This window comes from Astyanax mexicanus, chromosome 6, assembly GCF_023375975.1.
Source record: "Astyanax mexicanus isolate ESR-SI-001 chromosome 6, AstMex3_surface, whole genome shotgun sequence".
Taxonomy (NCBI): domain Eukaryota; kingdom Metazoa; phylum Chordata; class Actinopteri; order Characiformes; family Acestrorhamphidae; genus Astyanax; species Astyanax mexicanus.
Window position 1 is genome coordinate 36239468 of NC_064413.1, and position 27803 is coordinate 36267270.

The following is a 27803-nucleotide window of genomic DNA, read 5'->3' on the forward strand; positions in this document are numbered from 1 at the left end:
AGGGAAGAATTCCTAATAGGTGTCGTAATTGTAGAATTGCTGTGAGAGTTTTATGACATCATCTTCAGCCTCTCAACTCAAAAGTACTGATTCAGGAGCAAAATCAGTTCCTGAACAGAAAAGAAAACATGCCTGGCATAAGGCACGGTGCCAATGGGTTCATGTTTATCTGCTCCAAAGGGTCCTATTCTATTGGCAATAACTGTCTACTGGTACTAGATCGGTGCACATTTGCACATCTGTGTCAGCATTATTTGCAACCAAATATAGCTGAACAATATTTATTAACAGGCCTGTCCACAAACATTTTTGGTCACTAAGGGTCAGTTTCCTGGTCGTGGACTAAATTTCTCTTTCAATGGAAAATCTCCATACAAAATTCTTAGCAGTCCAAGACTAGGTTTAATCTCTGTTTGGGAAACTTTCCCCAATAGTGTGCTAGTTTATTGAATTAAACATGTCTAATACGTTTTAGACTTTATGTACTGTTTTTTGTAATCATCTGTGGAGGTAGCAACAATGAAAAATGTGGAGATTGCAAGGTGCAACAAACACTCCTACATGCAAGCATTCAAACAATTCACCCTTAAGGTTACTTGCAGTTTTATAATCACTGTTTAAAAACAGGATTTAAATAGATATCCACCAACACAAGTAATAGAGGTAGCAGCAGGTCACACAACTACCCCCAATGATTTGGTCACCAAGGGAAGTTTAGGGAGGGATAGAGGTGGTATCTTTTATATATCCTGTTTTTGAATTTTCTGCCATGAAGCTGCTGAACTAAATTAAACTGACTCTGTATTAAGTAGAGAGGTTAAGTTTAAATTCTGTCCACAGAGAGCACAGATAGGCCTAATGAGATTCAAGAGAGGTTAATCAGGATGCTTAAAAAAATGTTCTTATAATTTTCTATAGATGTCGATGTAAAAAGAGTTCATTTCAGGTCATTGTGGAAAATTTCTGCTAGTCCAAGTATTTTTTACATAGTGTTAGGGACAGTTTATATGTTTAATTTATGTGGTAAACTAAAAATTGACAAATGTGGAGATACTTGTTTTTCATTGGACAGATATTTTATAATCAGGAGCCGATATCAGTGTAGGGGGGAAATACCGTGAGTCAAGGGAGAGGTGAGATGTCTGATATTGTCACAAAACAGCTTTACTGAGGTCTGTGTTCAAGTCCATTTGGAGCAAGTTTAGGAAAAAGAAAACGGAAAAACCTTGAAAGATACAAAAACTCAAAAGTTGTGGCATAAAAATACAACATACAAAAATTCCACAGGCACACAAACACACAGGTCTGTAATAGTAACTGCCACAATGTATAGCCTGTGTGTAGCATGGACCCTGTGCCCTGAGGGTGAAGAGAAACGTGAAGCAGTGCACTGGTCACTAATCCTGGCCTAAAGCAGCAAGAGAACACCGACCCAATAAACTGAAGTATCAGACTCAGGATCTCAGGAGGCCTGCTGTGCTCACCCTTTCTTTACAACTCCCCCTTATACCACCCCTCTCTCTTCTGTCCTCCTCTTTCTCTCCACCTCTCCGTCTTTATTAATGGCCCATCGTGCTGTCACTCTCATTTGTCACCGCCGCCGCTCTATCCCCAAACCGTGCGCCCGTTTGATGAATAAAGATGGCTCACATAACTTTTGGTCACCATGGCAACGCCATGCTCGCGGGGATTTAAGAGGAAGGGACCATTGCCAAGATCCGTGAGGAATGTTCCGGCACGCTCCAGAGCCTTTCCGAGAGGCCCGCCCGAGCACAGAGCAGCGATCTTTCTGTTTCACCACAAAACACAGCCATGCTCTGAGCCTGAGCTCCCTGCTGCCTGCTGCCACTGCCTCGCAGCCAAACATCCACTATCCCAGCCTGTCCCGCTCAGTAATACAGCACAGCTGCCCTCAGGGAGCTCACTATTCCACTTAAACTCCTCTTCATGAATTGCTCACCTAGCATGCTTTATCATTAGCGGGCTCTAGCCATCCTACTGCTCCTTGCTGTATTAGATCTTACACAGCTCTGGAAAAATTAAGAGACCACTTCAGTTTCTGAATCAGTTTCTCTGATTTTGCTATTTATAGGTATATGAATGAATATTGTTGTTTTATTCTCTAAACTACGGACAACATTTCTCCCAAATTCCAAATAAAAATATTGTAATTTAAAGCATTTATTTGCAGAAAATGAGAAATGGCTGAAATAACAAAAAAAGATGCAGAGCTTTCAGACCTCAAATAATGCAAAGAAAACAAGTTCAGAGTTCAGAAATCAATATTTGGTGGAATAACCATCTTCCTCTTGATTATATTCCGATGTTTTAAATTTGGTAAAATCAAAGAAATCCATCATTTGTAAGCGGCCTCGAATTTCTTTTTCCAGAGCTGTACGTGGACAGTCATTCAAACATGCATGTTTTATGCAATGTTAGGATATGTGGGCCCAATCCCGTTAATAAACACTGCTTTAAATCTAAGCTATTATTAGCTCTTGTAATTTTGTTATTGTAAAAAATGTATATTGTATAGAAAAAAAAAACAAAAAAAAAATCATTTTTTTAAAGGGAATGATGTTTAGCTTACAACTGGTAAATAGCAATGGAAATAAACTGAGCTTTGAAAATATATTTTCAAAAATGTCTGTAATAAAGCAGTGCTGGAACAGATCATGTTATTGTACTCTTTACTGTAGCATTTACACAACACAAAGCGCTATAAAAAGACACACACAGGTAACTTTTTAACTATCAAAAGTAACTCTTTTTAATTTCTTTTACCGAAATTACAGATAAAGTCATAAAGCCATAAATCTTCAAAAGACAAAACTGAAGAAAACTGGTACAGAAAGAGGTCTGGCTGACCCACATGGCAACGGCCTTAGGCTCTGCTTTTGGTCCGCATTACATGTTGCACGCACTTTCACACTTTTAAGACGTAAACAACTATCATGAAGCTGCAAGGAACCTTGAGGAATTGTTTGAGTGCTTGCCTTTTGAAGTGTGTGCTGCACCTTTCTGCTAGACATACTCAATTCAATATCCTTAAACACTATGGGGAGGTTTCCAAAACTGAGATTAAAACTACATTAAAAGAAGATAATGCAGCGATTTTCATAATTTTAACAAAGAACATAAACAAATAAAGATATAAATATATAGATATAAAAAGTTAAATATGTAACCAAAGCAAGAAAGAACATTCTGTTTTTGTTCAGTTTTTTTTTCTCTGGTTGTGGTTTATTTTCTGCGTTACTTTAAAAAATATAATCCTGAGAGCATATGAAAACCAACATATGCTGAAACACACATGAGATGAGACTTGTGGCTGGGTGTAATGTGAATCAGGGACTGATAGGAATAAGTAAAGGACAGTGATATCCCTGAAGGTTAATGAGATCTTTCAGGCAGGAGGTGTGGAGATGAAACATCAGCGTGGGGCTGTGGAATGGCAGGGTATTGACTGCTTTGGTGGGATTAAAACAGGCTTTCCCAGCACTGGGATTGGATAAGCAATGGGAGACGTGTGTGGATGACCCTTGATGAGCAATTTGTGGATGTAAATATGTAGACAGGTTTTGGTATAGGGCCATATATAGCGTTTCAGGAACTTATAAACTTAATGTTAAGCTGTCAGCATGCCTGTAATGAAGACCAAAAGTGAATACAACATGACAATACTCTTCCACATACTGCTGCCATCTCTACAGCTTGCTTTGAAGAATCTATGACCAGCCATATCGATAGAGCTATCTCTGATTTAAAAAGTCTGGATTGGTATTTGGTATGCCATCAACACTCCAACCAAAACAAAAAAAACTGCATGGACTGTGTGAATATTTGAACTTGGGATGTATTATTGCATGTTATATGAATTACACACCGTAAAACAGTTAAAGCTTTTAGAACATCCCTAGTTTTTAGTCGTGCACTAAAGCTACTTTTAATTTTTTTTATCTTAACAATGCATATATTACTGCACCTGCTTCACCTGCAAATTTCAATTAAACATTTTGTCTTCCCCCGCCCCATGTGCTTCCACGGCTCATTTTTCCTGCTTTTATGGTTCGTTTTCTTCTTCTGTTGAGGAACGCCTGCTCAGCTTCCTGAAATTGGTCCGAAAGTTCGAACCATCCAAAAAAACACTTTCACACTGCAGGCAAACCAGACCATGGTTCAGAAGATCCGGACCGAGACTACCTCTCTTGGTCGGACCAAAAATCTGATCCTTTGGTCCGGACCGTGGTTCGCGGCCCCTTTCACACCTTTTACTTTGGTTCGGACCAAACTGAAAGGCCTGAAAGTCCGGACCAAACGAGGCAGGTGTGAAAGCACCCATCCAATGTTAAGCTGAACTAAAGGTGCTGTTGCCATGTGGGTCAGCCAAACCTCTACCTGTATCAGTTTTCTCCAGTTTCCAAGAGTCTTTTAAATGTGTAGGAAACGGTACTCACTATTCTCATATGTAGGGTTGCAGCGGTAACCGGTTTCACGGTATACCGTGGTATTAAAATGCACGGTTATCATACCGTTTGTGTTTGCTTATTACCGGTAAAACGCAAGCCAGCGGAGAAACTCACCCGCGCATGCGCAACTCTGCTCCGCTTCAGCTACTCAGCACACAGCGGTGAGAACGGCAGAAAGTGCATCAGACTAGAGCTTAGATTCTCTGCCCGAACCAGACCTGACCCGAGGCCCGACCCGAGATCGGGTCCGTTCGGGCCGAGATTTCCCACCACATTCCTCGGGCCGGGTCGGGTTGGGCTCTAGAAAATAGTCTGAGATGTAGGCATCTGTTTTTTAATTATATATTTTATTTTTAAATAAAGCTCTGGTGTGATAATCACTATGTTAATGCTAAGTAACCAATTATTATTGTTAATGAAAACGAACCAAATAACAAAAACTGAAACTTAACTAACTTAATTATAAGCGCTGTTTTCACTCCCGCAGTTCTACAGCGGGGGGTGTTGTGCCGATTCTGTCCGCGAAGCGGGAGTCGGATTGCGCAGGGAGTCGGATTCGGCATAACAGCGGCAGCGCGGCTGCACCTCGCGGCCCGCGGTGTTAGTTGTAAGCGCTCGCGATAGCCGCAAAATACGACAGAAAACACTGAGAAACTGCAGAATTATGTATTGGACTAAAATGAGCACGAGGAGATAAAAGAGAACCTTTACCTGTGAGTAGCTCATATCAGAACACGCAAATCTCTCTCTCTCTCTCTTTCTCTCTCTCTCGCACGTGAACTTCTCCGCACTGTGTTTAGCTGCTCTTAAAAATAATTTTAATTAAATAATAGTTCTATGCTTCTATGTTAGTGTTAATTTACATAATTCTGATCATATTTCGCTCATTCAAACAGCCTGAAAACAGACTTGTAATCTTGTAATCAACAAGCTTGTAATCAATGTGGCCGTAAAGTCACAGCTAAAGGAGGAAATACATCAAACCTGTTCTCCCATCTCCGAGAACACCACCCCGCTGTGCAGCGCAAAGTATGTGTTCAGTTTAAAATTTTAATCTGAACATAAATAAAACCTCTTTGTAGTCGTGCATAACCCATGCGGTAAGCGCCCGCAAAAGCGCTGAGTTATCCGAAATTCGGGCACGCAGGTACAGGCGTGAAGTGCGTGCTACGGTGGATTCACGTGTCCGTGTAAAGGTACTGGCCGGACTGGACGTGAAAGACGCCATTCATTTACATGCGTTCATTTTCAAATTCTGACGTGCCTGTTTTTCATATGTTGAAGGTTTTAAGTAGTGAAAGCCTTAAAATAGAAATGTCTATTGTGAGGATCATGTCAGAAATAAATCCCCTCTTTCTGCAGTATCTGGTTATATACCAACTTTTTTTTATATATACACTCTTAATGCCCTTAAGAGTAGTGAAAAAACATGGTTTCCTTCACCTGATGGTGTAGTTTCTACAATAAATAGTTAATTGAACAAAAAAATAATAATATATGTAACAAACTGTGATACCGTGATAACCGTGATACCGCGGTATTTTCCGAGACGGTTATCATACCGTGAAAATCTCATACCGTTGCAACCCTACTCATATGTAATATCTCTAAAGAAATGACTTATACTTTTACTAATTCCCTGCCAGTTTATTGCAAAATTTTGTACACTGAATTTTTGTACCATTTCCCTTCAAAATAAAGGGAAAAAATTGGTACTGTATATACCTTTAAATATATATATATATATATATATATATATATATATATATATATATATATATATATATATATATATATATATATATATATCGATATGTATAGGGACTCTGCACTATTTTTCTAGTGGCCTTAATCTACAAACAGTTCGTTAAAGAAGTGTTCATCAAAATACACTGATACAAGTGTACTTAACAATGTTAAGTGTACTTAATGAATCATGGACAATTTAACCTTATGAAAAAATAAGGAATTCCTGTTAACAAAGAATGTGTGTATAGAGTATATTTTAAATCACATCTTCCCATTAGTCCTCATTTTTTCAGCACTCACACTTAAAGAGGCTACACAGGGTTACAGTATTTGAATGATATTATAGAAGAACTATTTTGATTCCATACAGAGCAATGTTTATAAAAGAGATGTGAATGTGATGATCCCATTTTTTTGTTTTAACTTTTTTTTTACTTTTATTAAAGTTCTACTTGCTCATATATCTGTTTTACAAAAACGCTTTTATGCAGCATGTAATTTAATCTCGTAAGTACTCTAATATAATAGCTAATACATAATCAACAGTTTTGCATAACTGCCCTTAGCTGTTGTTTTTCCTAACTTTTGTAGAAAAGACAAGGAGGAGATCCTCTTTAAACAGTAGTTTCTGGAGGTGAATGCCTTGCAAGGCCGTGCTTCCAGTTTTATCCCAGGATCCAGTTCTCATGCTGTGTGAGAACTGCTGAATCATTGTGGCTCAAATAACATGAGCCCTATAAAGTCTTATAAAATAGTTCTGTGAGTTGGTGGTAAACTGAAGATTGTAAGTGCAAATACACAAAGAACAAACAATAACTCTGTAATGGATGGTTCATCAGGTAATGAATACACTTTGATTATATACATGTGTCAGACCTGAAAAGAAGGTGACAGTTTGTTAAAATGACTTGTTATTTCCAGGCTGTGATTTATAGGCTGTTAGACTTGTTGATAGGACATAATGTATTGGCTTTGACTTTATTATACCATTACATTTGTGAACAAATTGAGCCAGAAGGTATTCTTCTTTAGGCTTTACATCAAATAAATGAATGGGGATGTCACTAAAACACACAAAGAAACTTCTGCCACTGATCTTGTTCATACCTGAATAAAGAATATATTTGTTTGTAAATTCTGGAAAGTTACTTCTGCTTTAGAAGAGATACTTCTGCTTCCATAAGGTACCATGTTTAGCATGTCCAAGAATCGCATGTTTGAATTATGGATATTGATTCTTTACATCAGCAGCCGGAGTCTAAAGAAGCACAATCAAGTAATAGAAAAAGATGTTTAAGAGGTTTCTTAAGATACTGATAACATGATCAGGATGTACCATCAGATATTAAGGAAACAGGCTTAGAGTTTCAGCAGCGCTTCAGTCTGTATGTTCTTATTTGAACTGTGCAGTATATCACCGAAATCAGTAAGCTGCAGGTAATCACTGAGCTTCAGTACAGTTTCTGACCCTAGCTAGGTAATTTACCACCACTACTAGTGCAGTAGACATGGGCATTTTGGACAATGAAACAGCTACTGAGTAAGAATTGTCGTCGCTTGCTACAGTGTGTCCACTGGCAACCCCCATGAGCTTTGCATCTGGGGTTGTGTGGGTGGGGCAGAAAATTGGATTCTTGTAGCCATTTCACACACTTTCACACACGCATAAATTGCAGATTGTTACTTTAAGGACTTGCAATATATATTTAAATATTTTGTAAATTATCTATTAAGGCCCTCCCTATTAGATTCTAAGCCTTTTGTTTGTTTTTGTAAATGTATTTACTAGGGCTGCAGCTATCGATTCTTTTTGTAATCGGGTACTCTACTGAAAAATCGATTCGATTAATCGAGTAATCGGATAAAACATTTTTTTTGTTAAAGAGCAATTAAAAAGGAATTTTACTCAATAATGAATGACCAATTGGTTTCCTTTTTTAGATAAGTTATATTTTTAAATTCACAACATTTCCAAATTGCAAATACAAATAAATAAAACACAATAAATAACTAAATACCACAATAAAAAAAATAAATGTAATTACATTACTTTCACATTTGGATTTCTTGTAAATAACAAATATAGGGTATAAATCAATAAAAAAGGCATAAACATCGTCTTTGTGTTGTGCATCTTAGCTTCTGAGACGTTGTCAGTTCTGCCAGTGTTGGATCAGTGTGCTGCATTCTTTTACCACCAAGCCGCTTCTCCAAAATATATCAGGACCTGTGCAATAATTGTGACACACAAGTATTACAAATGTTGCTTTTTTCTTTATTTATATGTTGGACTATTTGGGTCTAATTACATCACTAAGACTAATAACTCTAATAATAAGTTCATGGCCGTGCATTTATTAAGATTGACACCTATCGCATTGGGGCACATTAGACACTAGTGGTAATCAATATTTTACCCAATAAATAAGAGACACACTTCCTTATATGAACAACAGTGTTCATACTTTTTTTGTCTCACTGGCCAAATGTACTCTTAGATGAAGAAATCAAGCATTTAGTTTCCAGCCAAAGTAACTTCAGTTTAGCAAACTTTTAACATTTTTATTGTTTATATTCTGAACTGCACAGCGCTGTGTTTACTGTTTACATAAAGCCTGTATGAACTCTGTTCTAATAAACTAACCACACATTATAGACAGTGCTTCTATTAATTCACACTCCAAAACGCTGTCGTTTTGTTATTAATTCACATTAATGTTAATCTCATTGATTTATTATAAGTTATATTTACCTGCTCTCTCGGCGTCCTCGCGTCTCGGGTGTCCTCGGCTCAGATGGTGCAGCATTAAAACGCGCTGTTTTGGCACTGCACAGAGTACAGGTCACAGTTCGAACATAAAATGCTTTTATTCCTTTAAAATCGCTGTTTTCTCTCGCCACTTCCATTTTTGCCGCTGCTCAAACCTCCGTCTCCTTGTTCCCGGGCAGGGTGACGTAACCCTGAGCGCGTTGTCAAAATAAAAGTCGCGAAAATACCGCGCTCTGAGTTTATTAATTAAATAAACGATTACTCGAGGCACAGAAAATTAATCGATCAATTTTGTGAATCGAGTTACTCGATTTACTCGAGTAATCGTTTCACCCCTAGTATTTACATTGAATTATGTTGAACTCATGAATGTAGAAGCCATAAAATGTAGATATGTCTCAGATATCTTGTTCATATTACAGGGATTGGGTAATTAGCTTTTCAAATTAGAAAGAAAATAAGGTAAAATAAATAAATTATTTAAAAAAGGTTTGTTCATACTCACACATTAAGAAATTTAATGGATTATTACTTAGCTTAACACTCCTAAAATAAGGTGCTTTAGAGAGTTTTTCATGCAATACCATAGAAAAAACACTATGGCTCCATTAATTTCACATTTCTACAACAAAGAATGATCTTTGTTGTAGACAAAAAATGTAAGAGTGTATTGAGAAACATGATTCTATTGGAAACATTTTTTCAGATGGAAACAAAAGTGGTTCTTGTGTGGTATCACTTAAATAATTCTTGGCAAGCATCTTTTTTGTTTTAGAGTGCAGTATATACTGGCTCAATCTGTCATTCTCCGTGTAACACCACACCCACCAGGTGGACTAGAATGAGGAAGCAATCACACCCACGTCTTGTCACACCTCCAGTTCAGGTCTGAGGTGTGTGTTTGTGCGTGTGTGTGTGTGTGTGTGGAGTCATTTTTAGCCATCTCACAGCGGCTGAAACAGTGTGAACTACAACCAGCCTTCACAACCTACAGATTATAAACCATGTTCAGTTAAGAAGGAATCCTCTGAAGCTCTGAAAGCAGCAGTTAGTGAAGCTGGAGGAGGACTGTGTGACGTGAACAGTTAACAACAGTACGGTAAGTTATTCATAATATATTATCTCAATATTTTTTATTTCTTATAAATATATATATATATATATATATATATATATATATATATATATATATATATATATATATATATATATATAGGGCAAGATCATATATATATATATATATATATATATATATATATATATATATATATATATATATATATATATATATATATATATATATATATATATGATCTTGCCCTTTTGGGAGTCAGTTATTTTTCTTTACTATATTTAAAGTTGTTTTACTTTAAGTAGCTTTGTGAATCAAGGCATATCACTCTGAATAGACAAAAATTGTTTTTTTTTATGGAAAAAGTTTTAAAGTATATAAAAGAATGGGGTTAAAAGCTTAATATGCTAGAATGTTAGAATTCACCAAACTTAAGTTTAGAATATTATCTGTTACAGGCTCAATATCAATATAACAGCATAGTTGTTTAAATTTCATAGAAAGTCTGTGTTACAGTGTACATTTTTCAATATTTACTCTGAATGAACACATTATTACAAATATAGAGTGTGTGAATGTGAACTCTGACTTTTACATTTTATACTGTTGTCTTTGATGTGGGTAATAATTTGAATGTGAATAATGTGAATAATTTGAATAACTCATTGAATAATAGTAATTCTTGGTAACACATTAGAATGATCCAGTATAGATGCCTCATAGATGCTCCACATTTACCTAAAATTCAACTGAATGTCTATGTCTATTGCAACTTAACTTTTATTTTAATGTAAATGATTCTCTATATAACCACACCCTACACCTAACCCTAACTCTAATTATAAATGAACCCTAAATCAAACCTTAACCCAACATTAAATCTAATCCTGAAATGTTAAGATTTTTCACCTTAGAGTTCAGTTGCATTTATTAGATGCTGTGTGAAAATACAAAGTGTTTAAACTGGGAAAATGTGTAGTATGAAAATTCAAAAATAATAGACACACTATTCTGTTAATAACCCTATTCATAAATTATACAAACTCTGCTTTTATATGTTTATTTTTTTATATATATTTTTTTTGCATGATTGATTGCTTATAATATTTTATTTTGTATTAGTTTTAAGGTACATCACTCCTTTCCGAATACATGCAAGTCGTCTTAAGTGTGAGCCAGAAAAACTTGTTATGGGTTCTGCAGAAAGCAAAGACAAGATGCACTGCACCCGGTACTTAAATGGGGATGGACCTCCGCCACTGGATGAGCAAGGTACTTTACTATCATTCTGTCTCTGTGTCTCTGTCTGTGATAATATTAAACATGTAAGGTGGAAACCAATGCTTTTTTATCTTCTCAGTTAAGGAAAGCATCAGTGGAACAAGAACTCTGAAAAAGATACCTGGAGTGGTGGAAGGAAACCAGCCAGATGGTGGAGAGATGAAGATAACAGCCCTGAGAAGCAGTGTTGAAGGGTACCAAGACAATGACACCATCCAGATCAACTTTGTGTTTGAGAATGGAATACAGACGGTTAGCATGAAATACTATTCTAAAAGGAATCCTCTTAATCTGATTTTCAAATTTAAACGGCCGTAACCCACTGCATGCATACCATACTTCCACTCTGCTACATATTTACTGTAGCTAGAAGTAGCTTCAGGGACATTCCTCCTTTCTTTCACACTCTCAACTGTGTGGAATCTGGCTCAGCCTGTTCTTCACGCAGAGCTCCAGGGCAGCAATGCAGGCTGACGGCTGATGCTACAGTGACGACTGCGCACACGTCTGTAATCAGATATGTCATATCACTTGCAAACAGCTGTGTTTCACTTTGTGAGTTGTTTATGCTGTATTGGCTGTTTGGGAAATGTGCCGTGAATGGTGTTTTATTTACAGAGACAAGCACTATCAAGTCAAGCACTATCAAGGTCCACACAGTAAACACAGAATGCGTCCCTTTATTGTACGTTGTTGAAAATGTGGAGACAGTGGGATGATCTTATTATTATTTTTTTATTTTTACTCTGTAGGAAATGCACCCTAGGCCTGGACAGATGTACCGTGGGCTGAGAACAGCGGCCTACCTGCCTCAGAACAGCAAGGGGAGGAAGGTTTATAAGCTGCTGCAAGCGGCATTTCAACACAAGCTGCTGTTCACTGTGGCAACCAATAACAGTGGAGAACAGTTCGTCACCTTTTCAGATATTCCCCTAAAAACCAGCCAGAAAGGAGGACCTGAGAGGTGAGTGAGTGGCGGACATTTTTAGGCGGGAGGGGGGAATATTTTCTTTTACAGACCCCTATGTGCAAGGTAAAAAACAGGTATATGTTAAGAGTTCTAAAATAGTCTAATTTAAGTTTAGGGTCTATGTATTACCTGTAAAATACAGTAGTACAAACTCCATAATACTGTATAACTATCTATATAATACAGTACCAGTCAAAAGATTATTACTATTAGATTCATTTAAGTAGCACCTTTTGCTTTAATGCCAATTTTGCCCGTTCTTGGCATTATTCTCTCAGTCAGCTTCATGAGGTAGAACATGGAATGGTTCTCCAACTGTCTTAAAAGAGATACTGAGCTCTTATTAACTGCTTTTTCTTCACTCTGTGCATCAGCTTGTCCCAAACTACCTGGGTTGGGTTTTTATGTCAGGTGTTTGTGAAGACGAAACACTTTTTATTTTTATTTTTTTACTAATTACCTAATTGCCCATGTGTTCATAGTTTTTAAGTTTTTAAGTCTATTTTAATCTACAATGTTGTAAATAATGCAAATAAAAAGTGAATATTAATAAGAATGTGTGTCCAAACTTTTGACTGGTACTAAATGACTTTAATTATAACAGTGTAAATTTAGTGCGGGTTTGTTTGAAGCTTATTATGTATATATGTAGTATATATTTGAATAATTAAACAGCCATTATTTATTTGATATATATTTTATTATAAACTATTTCCTTTAAAAGACTGTTTGGAATTTCAGTTTCATTTTATTCATTTCATTTTAATGCCACTTTAGTATATCAATAAAATATAGATAAATAATAATATATAGATAAATGTTTGTTGCACAGTACTTCACATTTACCCAGTAACTACCTAGAACCTGTTAGATTTTTTTGTATTATTTCATCATCTATCATGATGCTAAAAACAATACCTCACATTTATCTTGTAATATTTAGAGGTCAAGTGATAAAAAGAAAATGCTACAAGAATTCTACAGTAAATAGTCTCCAGTGACATCACTACTAAACCCTAAGCCAGTTTTGTGTAGTTTTGCCATTTTTTTGACATATACAAAATATAAAGGCATTTATATGACCCATATAATTCTGTTATTTGACTGATCATTTGGATATATCAGACTTATTGGCCAATTTTTATTAAAATTGGTTCTGAATGCTTGCAGAAGGAGAGTTTAAACACCATTAAACAGCTAACAGACCAGCTACCTTGTAAAATTGCTAAGAATTTTCATGAATATTTGGCTTATTAAGGCTATACAATATGAAAATATTTTTTGTTGTTGATTTTCTGTCCCTCTGTATCACATCCATGATTGGTGTAGAATTAAGGCAGGCAATTAAACAATTAATATGCTTGAATAGATCCAAGGACAGCTGACATTCTGACTCTGAACATTTTTTTCTTTGATAGCAACGGCTATCCGGACCCAAAATATCTGGACACAGTTCTGAAGGTTCTGAAATCTCGCGGCATCAAATGAGACAAGAAGCTGAACAAGTAATTAAGAACATCTTCAGCATCAGTATGGACTGTGTGAGAGATTCAGCCACAGAAGATCCAGAATTTTGAGGTTTATGGTTTAAAATGTCATTCTGGTTTTTCTTGTGCGTGTGAAGAAAAACCTGCCCCTGTACAGTAACTGTTTAAAAGAGAATGTTTTGGACAATATTTGTTTTGAAGGCAATGCAAGTTTGATGCTTTTACTAACAGATCACTGATATTAAACTGTACTGTAAAGAATTCAGTCATTGCTGAAAGTGACTGAAATTTTTCCAGAAAATTATTGCAATTACAAATGCTTTGTTGTACACGATTATTTCCTTTGTGTGTATTTTGGAACACTAAAAAACAAATTGATATAATTTCATGCAAAACTCCAAAAATGGCCCGGGCAAACTTATTGGCACACTCAAATTAATATTCGTTTGCACACCCTTTGAAAAAAAAAAAAATAAAGTCAATCACCTCTTAACTGGAATTTTGGACCACTCTTGTTTCGCACTGCTCCAGGTCTCTCATATTTAAAGAGTGCCTTCTCACAACAGCAATTTTAAGATCACTTCACAAGATTTAGATCTGGACTAATCAGGACTCTCCAGCACTTTGTTTGCATCCGTTTCTGGTTGCCTTCTGAAGTATGTCTGGGGTCATTGTCCTGCTGGAAGGCCCATGACCAAGGACACAAACCCAGCTTTCTAACACTGGGCCCTACATCCCTACCCAAAATACTTCTGTAACTTTCAGATTTCATGATGGCTTGCACACAGTCAAGGCACCCAGTGTCAGAGATAGCAAAACAACCCTAAACCATCTTTAAACCTCCACCATATTTTATTTTTTCTCTTCTGTCCACGTCAGTGTTGCGTACCATGGACAAAGAAACATCAAGATTCCTGAAGATGGACTTGTAACCTTGAAATTGTTGATATTTGTCCACAATTTTGCTCCTCAGGTTTTTAGACGGTCCTCTTCTCCTCTTTCTGTTCTCTATGCTTAGTGTGCAACAAACAGACACACAATGTAAAGATTGGATCAACTTTTTTTTCGTATTGCTCACACCTGTTACTTCCCACAGGTACGTTTAAACGAGCATTACATGCTCGAAACAAAGTTATTTAGCCACAATTTTGAAAAGTGCCAAACATTGTCCGGTGCATTTTTAGAGATTTGCATGAAATTATATACATTTGTGTTTTTTTGTGTTGTTCCTATACACACAAAGGAAATAAACTTGCATATAACATAACGTGTAATTACAGTAATTTTCTAGGAGAAATTCAATTTCAGGGATGCCAACACTTTTGGACATGACTGTATGTTTAATAGAAGGATGGGATGTTTTACTCTTTTTGCTTAGTAGCACTTTTATATCACGAGATGTTGTACATGTTTTGTTGTACATAGAGTCATATAAATTATTGTTTGTGTTTGTATGGAATATGATATATTACAGATCTGGGCCCAGTTTTCCAAAAGCATTTTAGTATAATAAATATTGTCACATAGGGGCACTGAGTAGTTCAGCGGTCTAAAACGCTGCCACTATGAGCAGGAGGTCGCAGGTTCGAACCCCCGCTCGTGCAGCTTTCCCATCAAGCTCCCGGCGCTCAGAGAGAGCACAATTGACCCTGCTCCCTCTGGGTGGGTAGATGGCACTCTCTCCCCACATCACTTCTATGGTGATGTTCACATCACAGGGCATCTGTGAGCAGATGTACCGGAACATCTCCTCCAAGCGAGGAGATGTTCATCTCCTCCAATCACCCTGGCTGCTCGGCAATGCTGCATCAGCAGCAGCTCGAAAAGAAGCGGTGGCTAACTTCACATGTATCAGAGGAGGCATGTGTTAGTCTTCACCCTCCTGGTGTGTTGGGGGGTTACTAGTGATAGGGGGAGTCCTAATGAGTGGGTTGGGTAATTGGCCTTTAAATTGGGAGAAAATGGGAAAAATTTGAAGAAAAAAAAAATATATATATTGTCACATGGAGAGAGAGTGTTCAGTAGGTTGCTTGCTTGACCATCTAAGAATCGTCTTTGAGCAAAGAGCTAAGATGCTTTTAGGAAACCTGCCCCTTATGATATGTTTGATTTGTTAGCCTTAAGATTTCATAGCAGGTAGCAGAGCCAGAACCGGTAGGTAGCAAGAAGAGATTAAGCACATCTATTTTGTTGTTAAATAATTTGTAATTCTTCTTTTTGAGCTGCTGCTGAATGGGATCATACTGCCAAAGCATTCTTCATGCACTTTTGTTGTGGTCTTACATGTTAAATGTTGGTTGCATGTATGTAAAGCTTCTTTTATATGTTATTAATTATCTAAAATATTTATATTGTATAACATGCAATTAAAATATGACAATGCTAATTAAAAATGGAAAAGCATTTCTAATGTATGTCTAATTCTACAATAATGCTTACTGTGATAGAGCTTAGGAAACATGTAATTGGTTTTCTGTTATTTCAATGATTTTCAGTTAACTATTTAACTGTTATTATTAATGTATATTCAACTTTTAAATTTATTTTTTATGATGATTAATTAATGCTATTAGCACTTTTGTACAGGCTTATTTAATGTGGTGCTAATTTTCATTTATAGGTTTAGGTTGCTTGTATATTTTTACATCATAGCGATAAAGAAGATGTATATGGTAAATTAAAACATATTTGATGTACAAAAAAAGGGAATATTCAGGGTTTTCAATCCGTAGCTTTTAATTTATGAACCTGAATTTCTATTCACAAATCTAAAAAAAAATAAACAATATCAGTAGCATTCACTATGAAGAAATCATCACTAGTATACAGTGTATATACATACTAGTGGGGTTTACTTCAGGCTACTGATACTGCTTTCCAATATATATATTGTGTGTCTGCTACCGGTCCAGCAGATTGCAGAGTGTGAACTTTCCCAGGATGACGGAGGCCCTTCTGTTCTCCTCAAACTGAATTATGGCCTGGGCTTCATACAGACAATAAAGTCTAATCGGATTGGCGAGCCCCATTAAAGAGGCCTCTGTCATCTCCACGGGCGTTCTTAAACCACTTTCTCCTGGACGCTCCACCAGGAGTCATCTGTCCCAACTGTCAGGCTCCACCGCCATCGTGACAGCTATCAAATCTAGCTTTGCTACATCACCTCTTCCTCCTCATCCTCCTCATACCACCTTCCTCACCTCAGCTCTGCCTTAAATGCCCTCTTCAACTGAAGACCCTGAAGACCCAGAGGAGAAACACTAGCCTAGACTACTCTCCTATCTGAAAGTGTCACCACCACCCACGCTTAAAGAGAATCCATACTTTGTTTATTGGCTTCTTTTGATAATGACAGCCGATTCGCGCACGCTCACTCTTAGCAGTTTACGTCAATGTAAACATTGGCTTTGAGCTGAAATCATCCTTTACTAATGACTGCCTCATATGAATCAGCCTACAGCTCCTTTATTGAGGCAAAACAAAGCTTGCATTTCCAGCACAACCCGTTCTCATTCTTTCCTGTTTTTACACTGCGTCCGTTCTCCTATAGGCAGCCTAAGCGCTCCTCGGGTCCCTAGTTAGCTGTGATGAATGGGCTTCAGGCTTGTTTTCATTAGGCTCTTTAATTTGGAGCACAATTAGACTTTATCCTCTTTAGAAGACAAAGCAGATTCTAAAGCTGTTAATTAAAAGCACGGAGTCGCAGACGCAGAAGATGGATGCGGCTGCTGGGTCTCCGCTCGCAGTGCACAGTTGAACCCAGAGACTCACCTTCCCTCTCTTTCTGTCTGAGCACACCTCACTTTCTCACTCTCACAAGTGGTTTGATTTTTGATTTGATTAAATATGAGTGTAAAGATGATGCCATGGTATCACAGATTAAACAGTGCAGTTAAATCTTTGCTTTTATTGTATTTTATTTGTATTTTGTTGTATTTTTATTTGTTAGTTACTACACCTAAAAAAAATGTACACCTAAACCCAAAGTTAACCTACACCTTATTGTTTCTGCAAGAGTTTTGCATCTATTAATTCCTTTTTAAGAAGCTCAATAACTAAAATAATAAGCTGTATGAATATAGTTGTATCGACTCGTTTTCTCAATTCTTCTTCAAGATGACAAGTTGTGTGTATGTGGCAAACCATTGGATGAGAGCCATTGTATATATTGTTAAATATGTTATCAAGAATGCTGAATATCATGCAAATATTAAAAATCTTTGCTGTTCTTGTTGAAATGCAACACATTAAGGTCTTAATCGAATGTGTTTAATAGGAAAAAGAGCCTAGTTTGACACCCCTGTCACCTGTTGAACATCACTGCTGAAGAATCTATGGAAGCTGTCTGAACTTTTTAAAACCAACAGGTGGTAAACAAATGACATCCATGGTGACATTGACTTGAGGTGTCACCAGATTCTGTGGGCCATCAAAAGCTAGAAGGTTTGTTGTGGAAGAGGGAGCAGATCCCATTTATGTCATGCTGTGTCCTTTTTACAGGCCCTATAAACTTTGCTGACAGGGAGAAGGAGTGACAATCCACATTGCTTTAGCCTGAATTGTGTCCGTAAAAAAGGAGAACAGTTGCCACAAAGGTGTGGGGAGTCAATCTTACAAAGGAAATGGTTTATGAAGCGATAAATCTTCAGCAAGAGATGGATTGAGTGTTTTTTAGCTACTGCTCCGTTTTGTACTGATGGGGATGGGGCTTTACCTTTAGGTTATCAGAGAGCCAAAATGAGAAGTTATGTGGGAGACAAGAAATATACGGAGGACGCTCACCCTGTCCTCAGGGCAGGTGGGTTTTAAAAAGGCGTCTGTAGATTTTCTTCACGAGCAAAGCGGGTTGTTTTGATGTACATATCAAGTGTGGATGCTTTACATAATGCCAAAAGTCTTTAAAGAAGCTGTTAGAAAGAAAGCGAGAGATGGAATGAACATGAATCTCTGTGATTTATAGCTCAGTGTCTTGGTGGGTTCTCTCTGAGGGATCCAATATAGTACTTTCATAATGCCACCAACACAAACCCTTCCACGTATTGCCATTCATCTGTGGAGCAGGTCCCCACTGCTTCTTCTTGGGGCTGTACGCTTTTTGTCAGCCACAAAGACCTGCCAGACACTCAGGGCGTCTGGGCCCACACAGCGCTTCCCTCATAGAGCCAAATCAAAGCAGCCACAGATCAGACTCCGTGATAACCCACAGGCTCTTTGTGGCCTAAGGTTATTCCCTTCCTGCCTCAGCCTGCCATGCGCAAGCACTCACAAAGTGCCGATATCTCTCTTGAAGCTGAATGACAACGGGGTGTCTAAAGAAGCACAGATATGACCTCATGATACTGTTGTACACTCTCTTCAGGTGGCTTTTAACTGGAGCAGAGCCTCTGCAGAGAGGATTCACAGATAGGTGGATCTTTTTTAACCTTTTATTCTCATTCTCAGACCCTTTCAGGTTAAGGCTTCCCACATAAAGGGCTGTACAGAGCAGAGTTTATCCCAAACATTTAAGAAGAAGAAATCCTAATGTGGCCCTATTGTAAGAATTCAATGCATTGTGATCCATATACCCCAGCTTTAGACTGCTTCTAAAGAGATGAAGCATACAAAGACATCAGTGGGGGAATGGATGGAATTTATGAACATGTTTGAGGATAAAAATATATATTTCACTGCTGCAGCCATAAAAAAAAACTAAAAATGTAGAAGATCAAAAATCAATAGAGCTCCCATCACCAGCCGGAGTCTGAAAGAGTACAATTGTCTTTGCTCTCTGGGTGGGTACATGGTGCTCTCTCCCCACATTTACAATTACATGTAAGGTGTTTAGCAGACGTCCTTATCTAGAGAGTCTTACAACAGTGCTTCATTGTTGTAATGAAGCACTGAATATCCATAGCTAGTTTGTAGAGACTAGAATCAAGAGATACAAAAATGTTGATAATGTTTAAAACCCTAGGAGAATTTTTTATTTTTTAAGATTAATTTAAAAGTATTCAGTCTGCGTTTGAAGACCGCCAAAGATTCTGCTGTTCTGACACCCAGTGGAAGTTCGTTCCACCACCTTGGTCCTCTAGCACGAAGAGGAGTCTGGATGTTTGTTTTCTGCGGGTTTTGAGTGAGGGTGTTTTGAGCCGAGCTGTACTGGAAGCTCTAAGAGCTCTTGGTACAGATCTGGCTTTGACCATTGCCATTAAGGAGGAAGGAGCTGGTCCGTTTTTTTGGCTTTGTTGGCATGACTAAACTTCAGAAGATTGAAGACAAGTCTTGCTGCCGCATTCTAATCTAGTTGCAGGGTTTTGGTGGCTCGCAGTGGAAGACTAGCCAGTAGAGAGTTGCAGGAGTCAAGTCTTGAGATAACCAAGCACCTGAATGGCGGCCTGAGAGAGAAACGGTCAAATTTTTCAGATGTTATACTGGTGTATATGTTATACATGTGTATAGGTGTATATGTTATACATGTATAAAATGACTTTGCAGGCTTTTGTTTGATAAAAATCAAACAAAATAAGATAATCAAAAGGATCAAATATTTGACTTTCTCTTATGTTCAGATACAATCAAAGAGATCAATTATTTTACTCAATACTTCACGCTTCATGTTATTTTAAGAACTGGTCGGCATGCAGTATATCAATATGGCTGTTTCCACAGTGTCTAATTACCTTCTTGTTGTTCGGCTCTTGAGTCTGAATGGTCCAATAATTTGATCATTATGATGATCACCAATAGAATGATCTCCTGTCACGTCAAACAGTATCTGTCTTTGAGGACAATAATGCTTACATATAACAGAAGTCTCTGAAAAGCTGATGGAAATCACCATGTGGAATCAGTGTGTAGGCCATACTTAGGAGCTGTTTAATATAATAGATGACTTTAGACAGCCTGTTGTCATGTAGAATCTAAACTTCTACCTGTCACAGCAAATGTGTCTGGATAACACCATACTAAAGGCCTGAATAGGGAGCCATCATGTTAGAGCTAAAATCACAGACAAAAATATATAAGCAAAAATATGTGAGCAACTTTGGCGAGGAAAAATCTGTAAGACGCTGATGAGGGGGAATCCTGTGAGGATAAACACTCAAATATGGGAACCCTTCCTGTTTGTGGTGACAAGAATAGATTGAGAGATGACATTTTAAAGGAAGAAACAACAGCAAGCGTGTACAATGGCTACCATAGTCAATTTTAAAACACTGTAGAGAGTTGTCTGCGATGTTTGCCAGATTGGTTGCCAAATTGAGAACACTAAATCTACACAAGCGTTAAAGAGTTAAACTATCAGAATTTGTCGTATATTTCTGTCACACTGTTGCTGCCTAAGTAGTAAAGAGCTGTCTGGCTTTGCCCTGCTGTTCCAATGTGTCTGTTTTATGTATTCCATTTCCCTCTTTCTGATAGGTGCATTTTTTGTTTACCTTTTGTTTTGACCTCCTGCTTTGTGTCTTCGTCCTCAATGTTCCTTTGTGTTTCCAAGTGTCTATTGTTCGAAGTTCTGCCTCTCGTTGTTAGTAGCAGGTAGAGCTGGGCGATAAATCGAATGTATCGATTAATTCGAATTTACAGTTAAGGACGATGTGTTTAACAATTGATTTGGATGAAAATCGATTTTCTCTGAGTTTTAATTTTCACCACCGACGCTCCCCTGAGCTTAGCCCCGCCCCTCTCTCCCGCACGCAGCCCAGCCCTTCTCTCCCGTGCGCAGCCCCGCCCCCCTTTTGAGAAGTGACTGCCTATTTAAAAAGCAACAGAAGTTGTTCATTTGTTGAAGTTTATTTGTATAATTTCTAACATATTTAGAGTGTTTTTTACTCACTTTTTTCTCTCTCACAATTTGAATCCTTTACAGCTTCAAAAACATGTATTATGCAAATTAGGTGATGACGTCATTTAGCAACTTCTAGCAACTTTTAGGAGATTTTAGTAGAGAAAAAAAATCGATTTAAATCGAAAAAAAATTTTTGGGCCATATTGCCCAGCTCTAGTTGCAGGTTTTCATAGTGTGCTGTTTTTTTTTTTTGTGACTGATTGCAGAGTTCACAGTAGCATGCTATAGCATGAGTGTGTTAGCCAACACTAGTCTAAATCACTTTACCCATCTCAAATATTCGACTTGCTGCCTTGATAATCCTGTCCTTTGCTGTTAAAAGATGGCAGTGCTTAAACTTATTATATGTCCTTAATATCTGATGCCACATCCTGAACATTTTAGTACATAGTTATAACAAAAGGTATATTGTGTAGCGGATCGTTAAAATTAAGCATGCCTGTAATAATCATTCAGATGATTAAAAACAATTGATTTGGTTAAAGGGTTAATAGAAAGCAAGTTTGGGCAGAGATGCTCTGTAAAAAATATAACAATTTGGTTATATTCCATTCTGATAAAGCTGTCTTTGCTATCAAGTTCCTCAAATAAGATTACAAGCTGGTGTCCAACTGCTATATAACTACATACAAGACCATACCATGGATAGAGCATCTATAGTATAGAATAAATATTTTACAAACAGTCTTTTGTTGTATATTATTACTTTAGTTTATTATTACTCTGCACTGTTAGAGATACTTAACTTGGTCTCAGATCTTTTCGCTTCAGTGCGACACATTAACGACTTGTTGCTGTATCAAGAAGGTGAGCTAGTAAAGGTGATTCGTTAGCAGGCCCACCATCCATATTCTTTCTGTGACATTCAATATTGGGCCAATAAAGCCAGGCTGAAGTGCTCTATCTTTCAGAGCAGGCCAGTGGGACCTGTAAACTATGCTAGCCTTGTTTTTCAACTCTTATAAAGAATGATAGAGGTATTGGACAACACCTGGTACTGTAGACACAAAGAGGATGTTAACACACCGCCTAGAATTTCTGTTCAACTGGCAAAATTCATTGTAATGTCAATTCTGTGCGCTGTGTGTTCCCATGGTAAATGTGTGAGGTCCAACGTTATGATGTTGTTATAGTGTTATGAACTGGTATGAATTAAGCTCTGTGGCACAATGGCTTTAGACTATAGAACTTCTTCCTGAAACAATGGACTAGTAGCTCTGAATGCCCTCTGGATTGGGGACCCCAGCCATAAAGCTGGATTTCAGCTTGTTCTAGGGGTCCAACAAACACACACTTGTGGGCGGCTTACTACGCTCCTGTACGTCGTGTGTTCCTTTGGGTAGCTGAGCCCAACTTAACTGCCCAAACTCCCAGCACTTTGTGATTAATGACCTTTAAGGTGACAAATCGCCACAGTAACACTGCGTTGGAATAGAGGAGCACTGGGCCGGCCTCCCCGAAATCGATGCTCCATTGTTCTCTTTCTCTCTCTCTCTCTCTCTCTCTCTCTCTCTCTCTCTCTCTCTCTCTCTCCCCCCTCGCTAACTCTCTCACTCACTCTCTCTAGAGCAGTCTAATAGGGACACTGCCACCCAGATCTGTATGTGGGGTGCAAGTTTTGCATGGATTTAGATTTTTCTAACACCTTCTGTTTTCTGTGTTTTTAATTCCTTAAGCTTTTTATTCTGCATTTAAATGAAAAACGAAGCAAATATAATTAGCCATTCTAGTTACACAGTAAGTTCTCCAGTAATTAATCAACACTGTTAGTGTTAATTTTTACACTTTAAGTGAATTTACTGTGTATGCATACACTTATGCGTATACATATGAGAAAGATACTTTAATAAAAACTACACATAAAAAATTGTACATTCAATAAATTAAAAGGCGTGAAGCAGAAATGCTTTTCTTTTTTAAGCAGCGTTAAAAATCAGGCCATAAATGTCAAAATCTGGTCCAAAAAATCCTATAGAGTTCCTCTATACTTGCTCTATAAGAAATTCTTGTCGCTAGTACACATTGCAAGCGGTCACCTTCTCCAGAAACATTTATTGAACCAGATGCCATTTTCTACGTTCTGGTGTATTTTTAACAGGTTGTTAAACATCTAATTTTACATATAAAAGTGACTTAATTTAATTATTATTTTAGAGACATAGACGTTGATTTAACAAATCAACAAGTCCACATAATATTCATTAGCCTGTTTATAAACCCACTGCTATGCCTGAAATAATGAAATTATTGTACCAAAATCAACATCAACAATTTTATAATTTTTTATTTTTTAATTTAGTTTTGGATTTAGTTTTAGAACACATCATGCCATAGTGACGTAGTGATGCATGTTTAAAATTAAGATCATTCATGATTTCATTAAGGAAAAAGGGAACAGGCATAACATGGCATCATAAGGCATTCATAACACAGAATCAGTGAGGTGTCAACCGGGCTGACGTACCTCCTCCAATTTTGGCACCTCTATGCACTGACGATTCACAACCTGGAAAACCCGGAGTGGACTTTCAGTGATATGTGTATTCTCCTATTGATTAAGTGAACTAGTTATAAAATGTGAAAGGGACACGCCCCCATTCAGCTTTAATGGCGGCAATGCCCATTAATCACACAAATCCACATATAGCATAAAAATACAGTAATATACAGCATTATTATAATGAGTTAGGAGTCTGAACTGTATCTGTAGCAGTTTAGATGCCTTCTTTTCTATTCTGCCGAGTTATGTGGATGCAGCCAACTTTAGAAGCAGTATGCAGTACCTTCTGTAGCCGATCCTTCTCTTAATCTTTTGTACTTCTGTTCCACACACATATGGAAAAGGTCAGCACACTTTCCACCACGTCCGCTCTCTGGACACTTTCTGGATGCTTTTTAAGCAATTATCTGCTGATTTGCATATTTGCATGCATCACCACAGTGTGCAGAACTGTGTGATTGTGATAATGTATTGAATAACTAGAACTGTGTAATATATTTTTTTATCTTTTGGCCCTGTCGGTGGGTCTGACGCCGAGTTTGTTTTAAAGTTTCCATGCATTTAATTTAAACATGATGGAATCTCCTTCAGCTCACTACAGCATTGTGTTCCTTCAGACTTTTTACTGAAGGTCACGGATTTCTAAATCACTCTCCAACTGGATGCACTGAGAGCTATTCTGTGTTATTTTTCCATCATGTGCCCTTCATGTCACATGACTCTCTCTCTCTCTCTCGTACACAATCTTTCTCTCTTTACCAGTCTCACTACCTTTTTCTCTCTCTCTTCTCTTCTCTTTCTTTCTTTCTTTCTCTCTCTCTCTCTCTACGCACTTACTCTCCTCTTTAAAATCAATAGAAAAATGCTATACTCTCAGAGCCGATTCTGAATGGCTATATCTGCCAGTGCGTAGTGTCAAGACTTGAACTTTTTCAGCACATATACTGGTTTGGAAATCACTCTTGTCTCTGGTCTCCTTTATAAAGTTCTCTAATTCTCTTTCAAACAAGGTAAACTGTCTGGCCACTGACCTGTAGTTTTTTTTTTTTTTTTTCCAGTGAAGTCTTGATATTTAATCTGATGGGCACGTCCAGGTGGTATTTTATCATTTACAGATTGTCTTTTTATAAACACAGCGAGTGGGTGTGTGGGAGCAAGCGACGAGGAACATTATGAAAAGGGTACACACACACAAGCTGCGACGACGGTCCACCATCAAAAGGTCACGTCTGCTGGGATATTGGCTTATTGAGATTGAATAATTAATGTGCTAATGTTCCTGATGTGCTGTAAATTCACATGAAGCTGGCGGGAAAAGAAATAGAGAAAGGTGAGGTTTGAGTACTCGGTGATTCCGTCAGCATTAGGCGTCTTTTAGCTTAATCTTTTTTTTTCTCGTGAATTTGGCTCATGTTTCAGCTACATCCTCGGGCTATGCTGTAGCTGTGTAACGGTGTAATGGTGTAAGCAGCGTCGGGCGTGAATCTTTGATGACAGTATTTAATCTCGCAATTATGTCCATTACTGAGTAAACAATGTGGCAGATGGATGCTGGGCATTGATACAATCACGGAAGCGGCGAAACGTTGTCATTGCATTACACGAACGTGTTTCGTAGGACTGGATGTCTTTGCTGCGTGTCACAAGATTTAGCTGGCGAGACCTGAACACTGAATAGCTGAGGGCAAGATGGAGAACTTCTCTCCTTTATTTCTTAATAAACGGCTTTCTCGCCACAGAAGCCTGATAGATATAGCCTTTTTCCTTTCGTAGAGGAGGGGAAACCCAAGGAGGATATGCTTCCTGACAGTGGGTCTGTCTTCTTAATGACTGGGACTTCACATAACCTTCAAACCAGGCTGTGGCACCACCCAATCGCTGACAGCTAGACCATCTCCCCAAGCTCCAATAAATGTCAAGCACTCATCTTTCTCCCTCTCTCCCGCTCCCATCTCCATTCCTGACTTAACAGGGGTCCCATAAATCTAAGCAGCTCCACTTCTTCCAGGTCTGAGTGGGGCCCAACAATTGGTACTGGCACTGTATTCATTTTTATTTTTTATTTGATATGGCTCTCTCTCCTCCTCCTCCCCCCCCCCTTCCTCTCCCTTCAGCCTGTCTTTTTCTTTATGACCTGCATTTAAAGCTGTGATGCCCAGTCTAAGCTGCCTTTTGTCTATAGGGCTTAAAGGGAGTTCAGAGGATATAATATTTGCAGTGCAAAGAACTTCATAACTCATCTCAGATTGAAGGAAGGAGCGAGAGAAGGAAAGAGTAAGAGAGAGCGAGAGAACAAGAGAGCGAGAGAGAGAGAGCTCTTCAGGTGGGTTACGGGGTCATTTGGGGGGCATGGCTAGGAGCTCACTCAATGATCTATAGGCTTCATTCAAGTAATCCAGTCTGTATTATCTCAACCTGCGCTCATTCCAATAAAAGAGATCTCCTAAACCCACTTACGTTGAGAGAAGTGTCTCCCAATCAAAGGATCAAAGGCTATGTTAGTTTACAGACACACTTACAGGTGACAACAGATGGACAAGCTTTGTGCTGTTTTAGCCTTTAACCCTGCATCTGGGCCTTGTTTAGACACTTAATCATCTGGATGAAACTGATGCTTGTCAGATGCATGTTGAATGATTCCTGTCTCAGATGTTGTCTGCTGTGCAGGTAAGATTTATGGAGCAGGCTGAACACCTGTGAGGGGTTAGCTTCATATTTCACACTGTCCCAAATTACAGCAATTAGCCACTGACTGATAGTACTCTCAATGGCAAAAGGTGTGGCAAGGTCAGGTTCCAGTGTCATAGTCTGCATACTTTACCTAAAACTACATTGTTTTTGGGCACCCTTTATCATGAATGTAAAGTTGCATCCATTGCTGACACATATGTGCAAATGCATACATACACCTTGTCTTGTCCCTGTAAAGATTTACTACAAGAAATATATATTTCTTTCTTAGAATAAATGGTTACTAGGTTCATCTTTGCTTACAGATGGGTGTTTGACACCTCTTTTTTTAGAATCTCGATCAATAAAGAAAAAAATAAGTATACATTTAATTTAGCTGCAGTGGAAGAAAGGCATACATTTAGTGATACTTAATGACACATACATACAAATAAAAGCTAACTCATACTAACTAGCTCAACTCTCAATCTTTCAGTCCCTCCCTTTCATTCTTATTACACACTGCTGCTTGTGTGAGGCACTTCTACCTCTTCTAATCTTCTTCTTAGCTGTTAATAAAAGTTGTTAAAGCTGAAATATGGAGGAATTGTTTTGCTGTTTGACTTGTGCAAGCAAAAAAACAAAATATTGTTTTGATTAATACAATTAACTTTTAAAAGCTGTTGACACCATTAGTATACATATAATCCTATAATATAATCATTTTGCCAATCTAACATTGATTCTTTTTACATACATTTTTGCATTCTTTTATGAAAAGAAATCTCCCAAAAAACACAACAGGAAACTCTACTTACAATTTGATATAAGTTTATTTTAAGTTAAATAAGATTATTTAACTTTTTACACAATATGTCTATAGGATAAGCATGTAAGCAAGTGTGTCGATAGGGTAAACATGTTCATGAAGTTGTTTACAGAAAAATCATTCTCACATAGAGAGATCTCATCAGCTTTATTCTTGCCCATTTCTTTTCAGAATG

General features: G+C 37.7%; 1 protein-coding gene across 1 annotated transcript; it reads left to right on the plus strand.

The window, feature by feature from the left end:
- The first annotated feature begins 9569 nt into the window (after positions 1-9569).
- On the plus strand, positions 9570-16104 carry dtx3la (deltex E3 ubiquitin ligase 3L a). The gene is made up of 5 exons (XM_007250372.4): positions 9570-10087; positions 11183-11332; positions 11421-11593; positions 12094-12305; positions 13730-16104. Exons 2-5 carry the CDS (start codon positions 11251-11253, stop codon positions 13797-13799), a joined length of 537 nt encoding a protein of 178 aa, XP_007250434.3. The 5' UTR covers positions 9570-10087; positions 11183-11250; the 3' UTR covers positions 13800-16104.
- The last annotated feature ends 11699 nt before the right edge of the window (positions 16105-27803 follow it).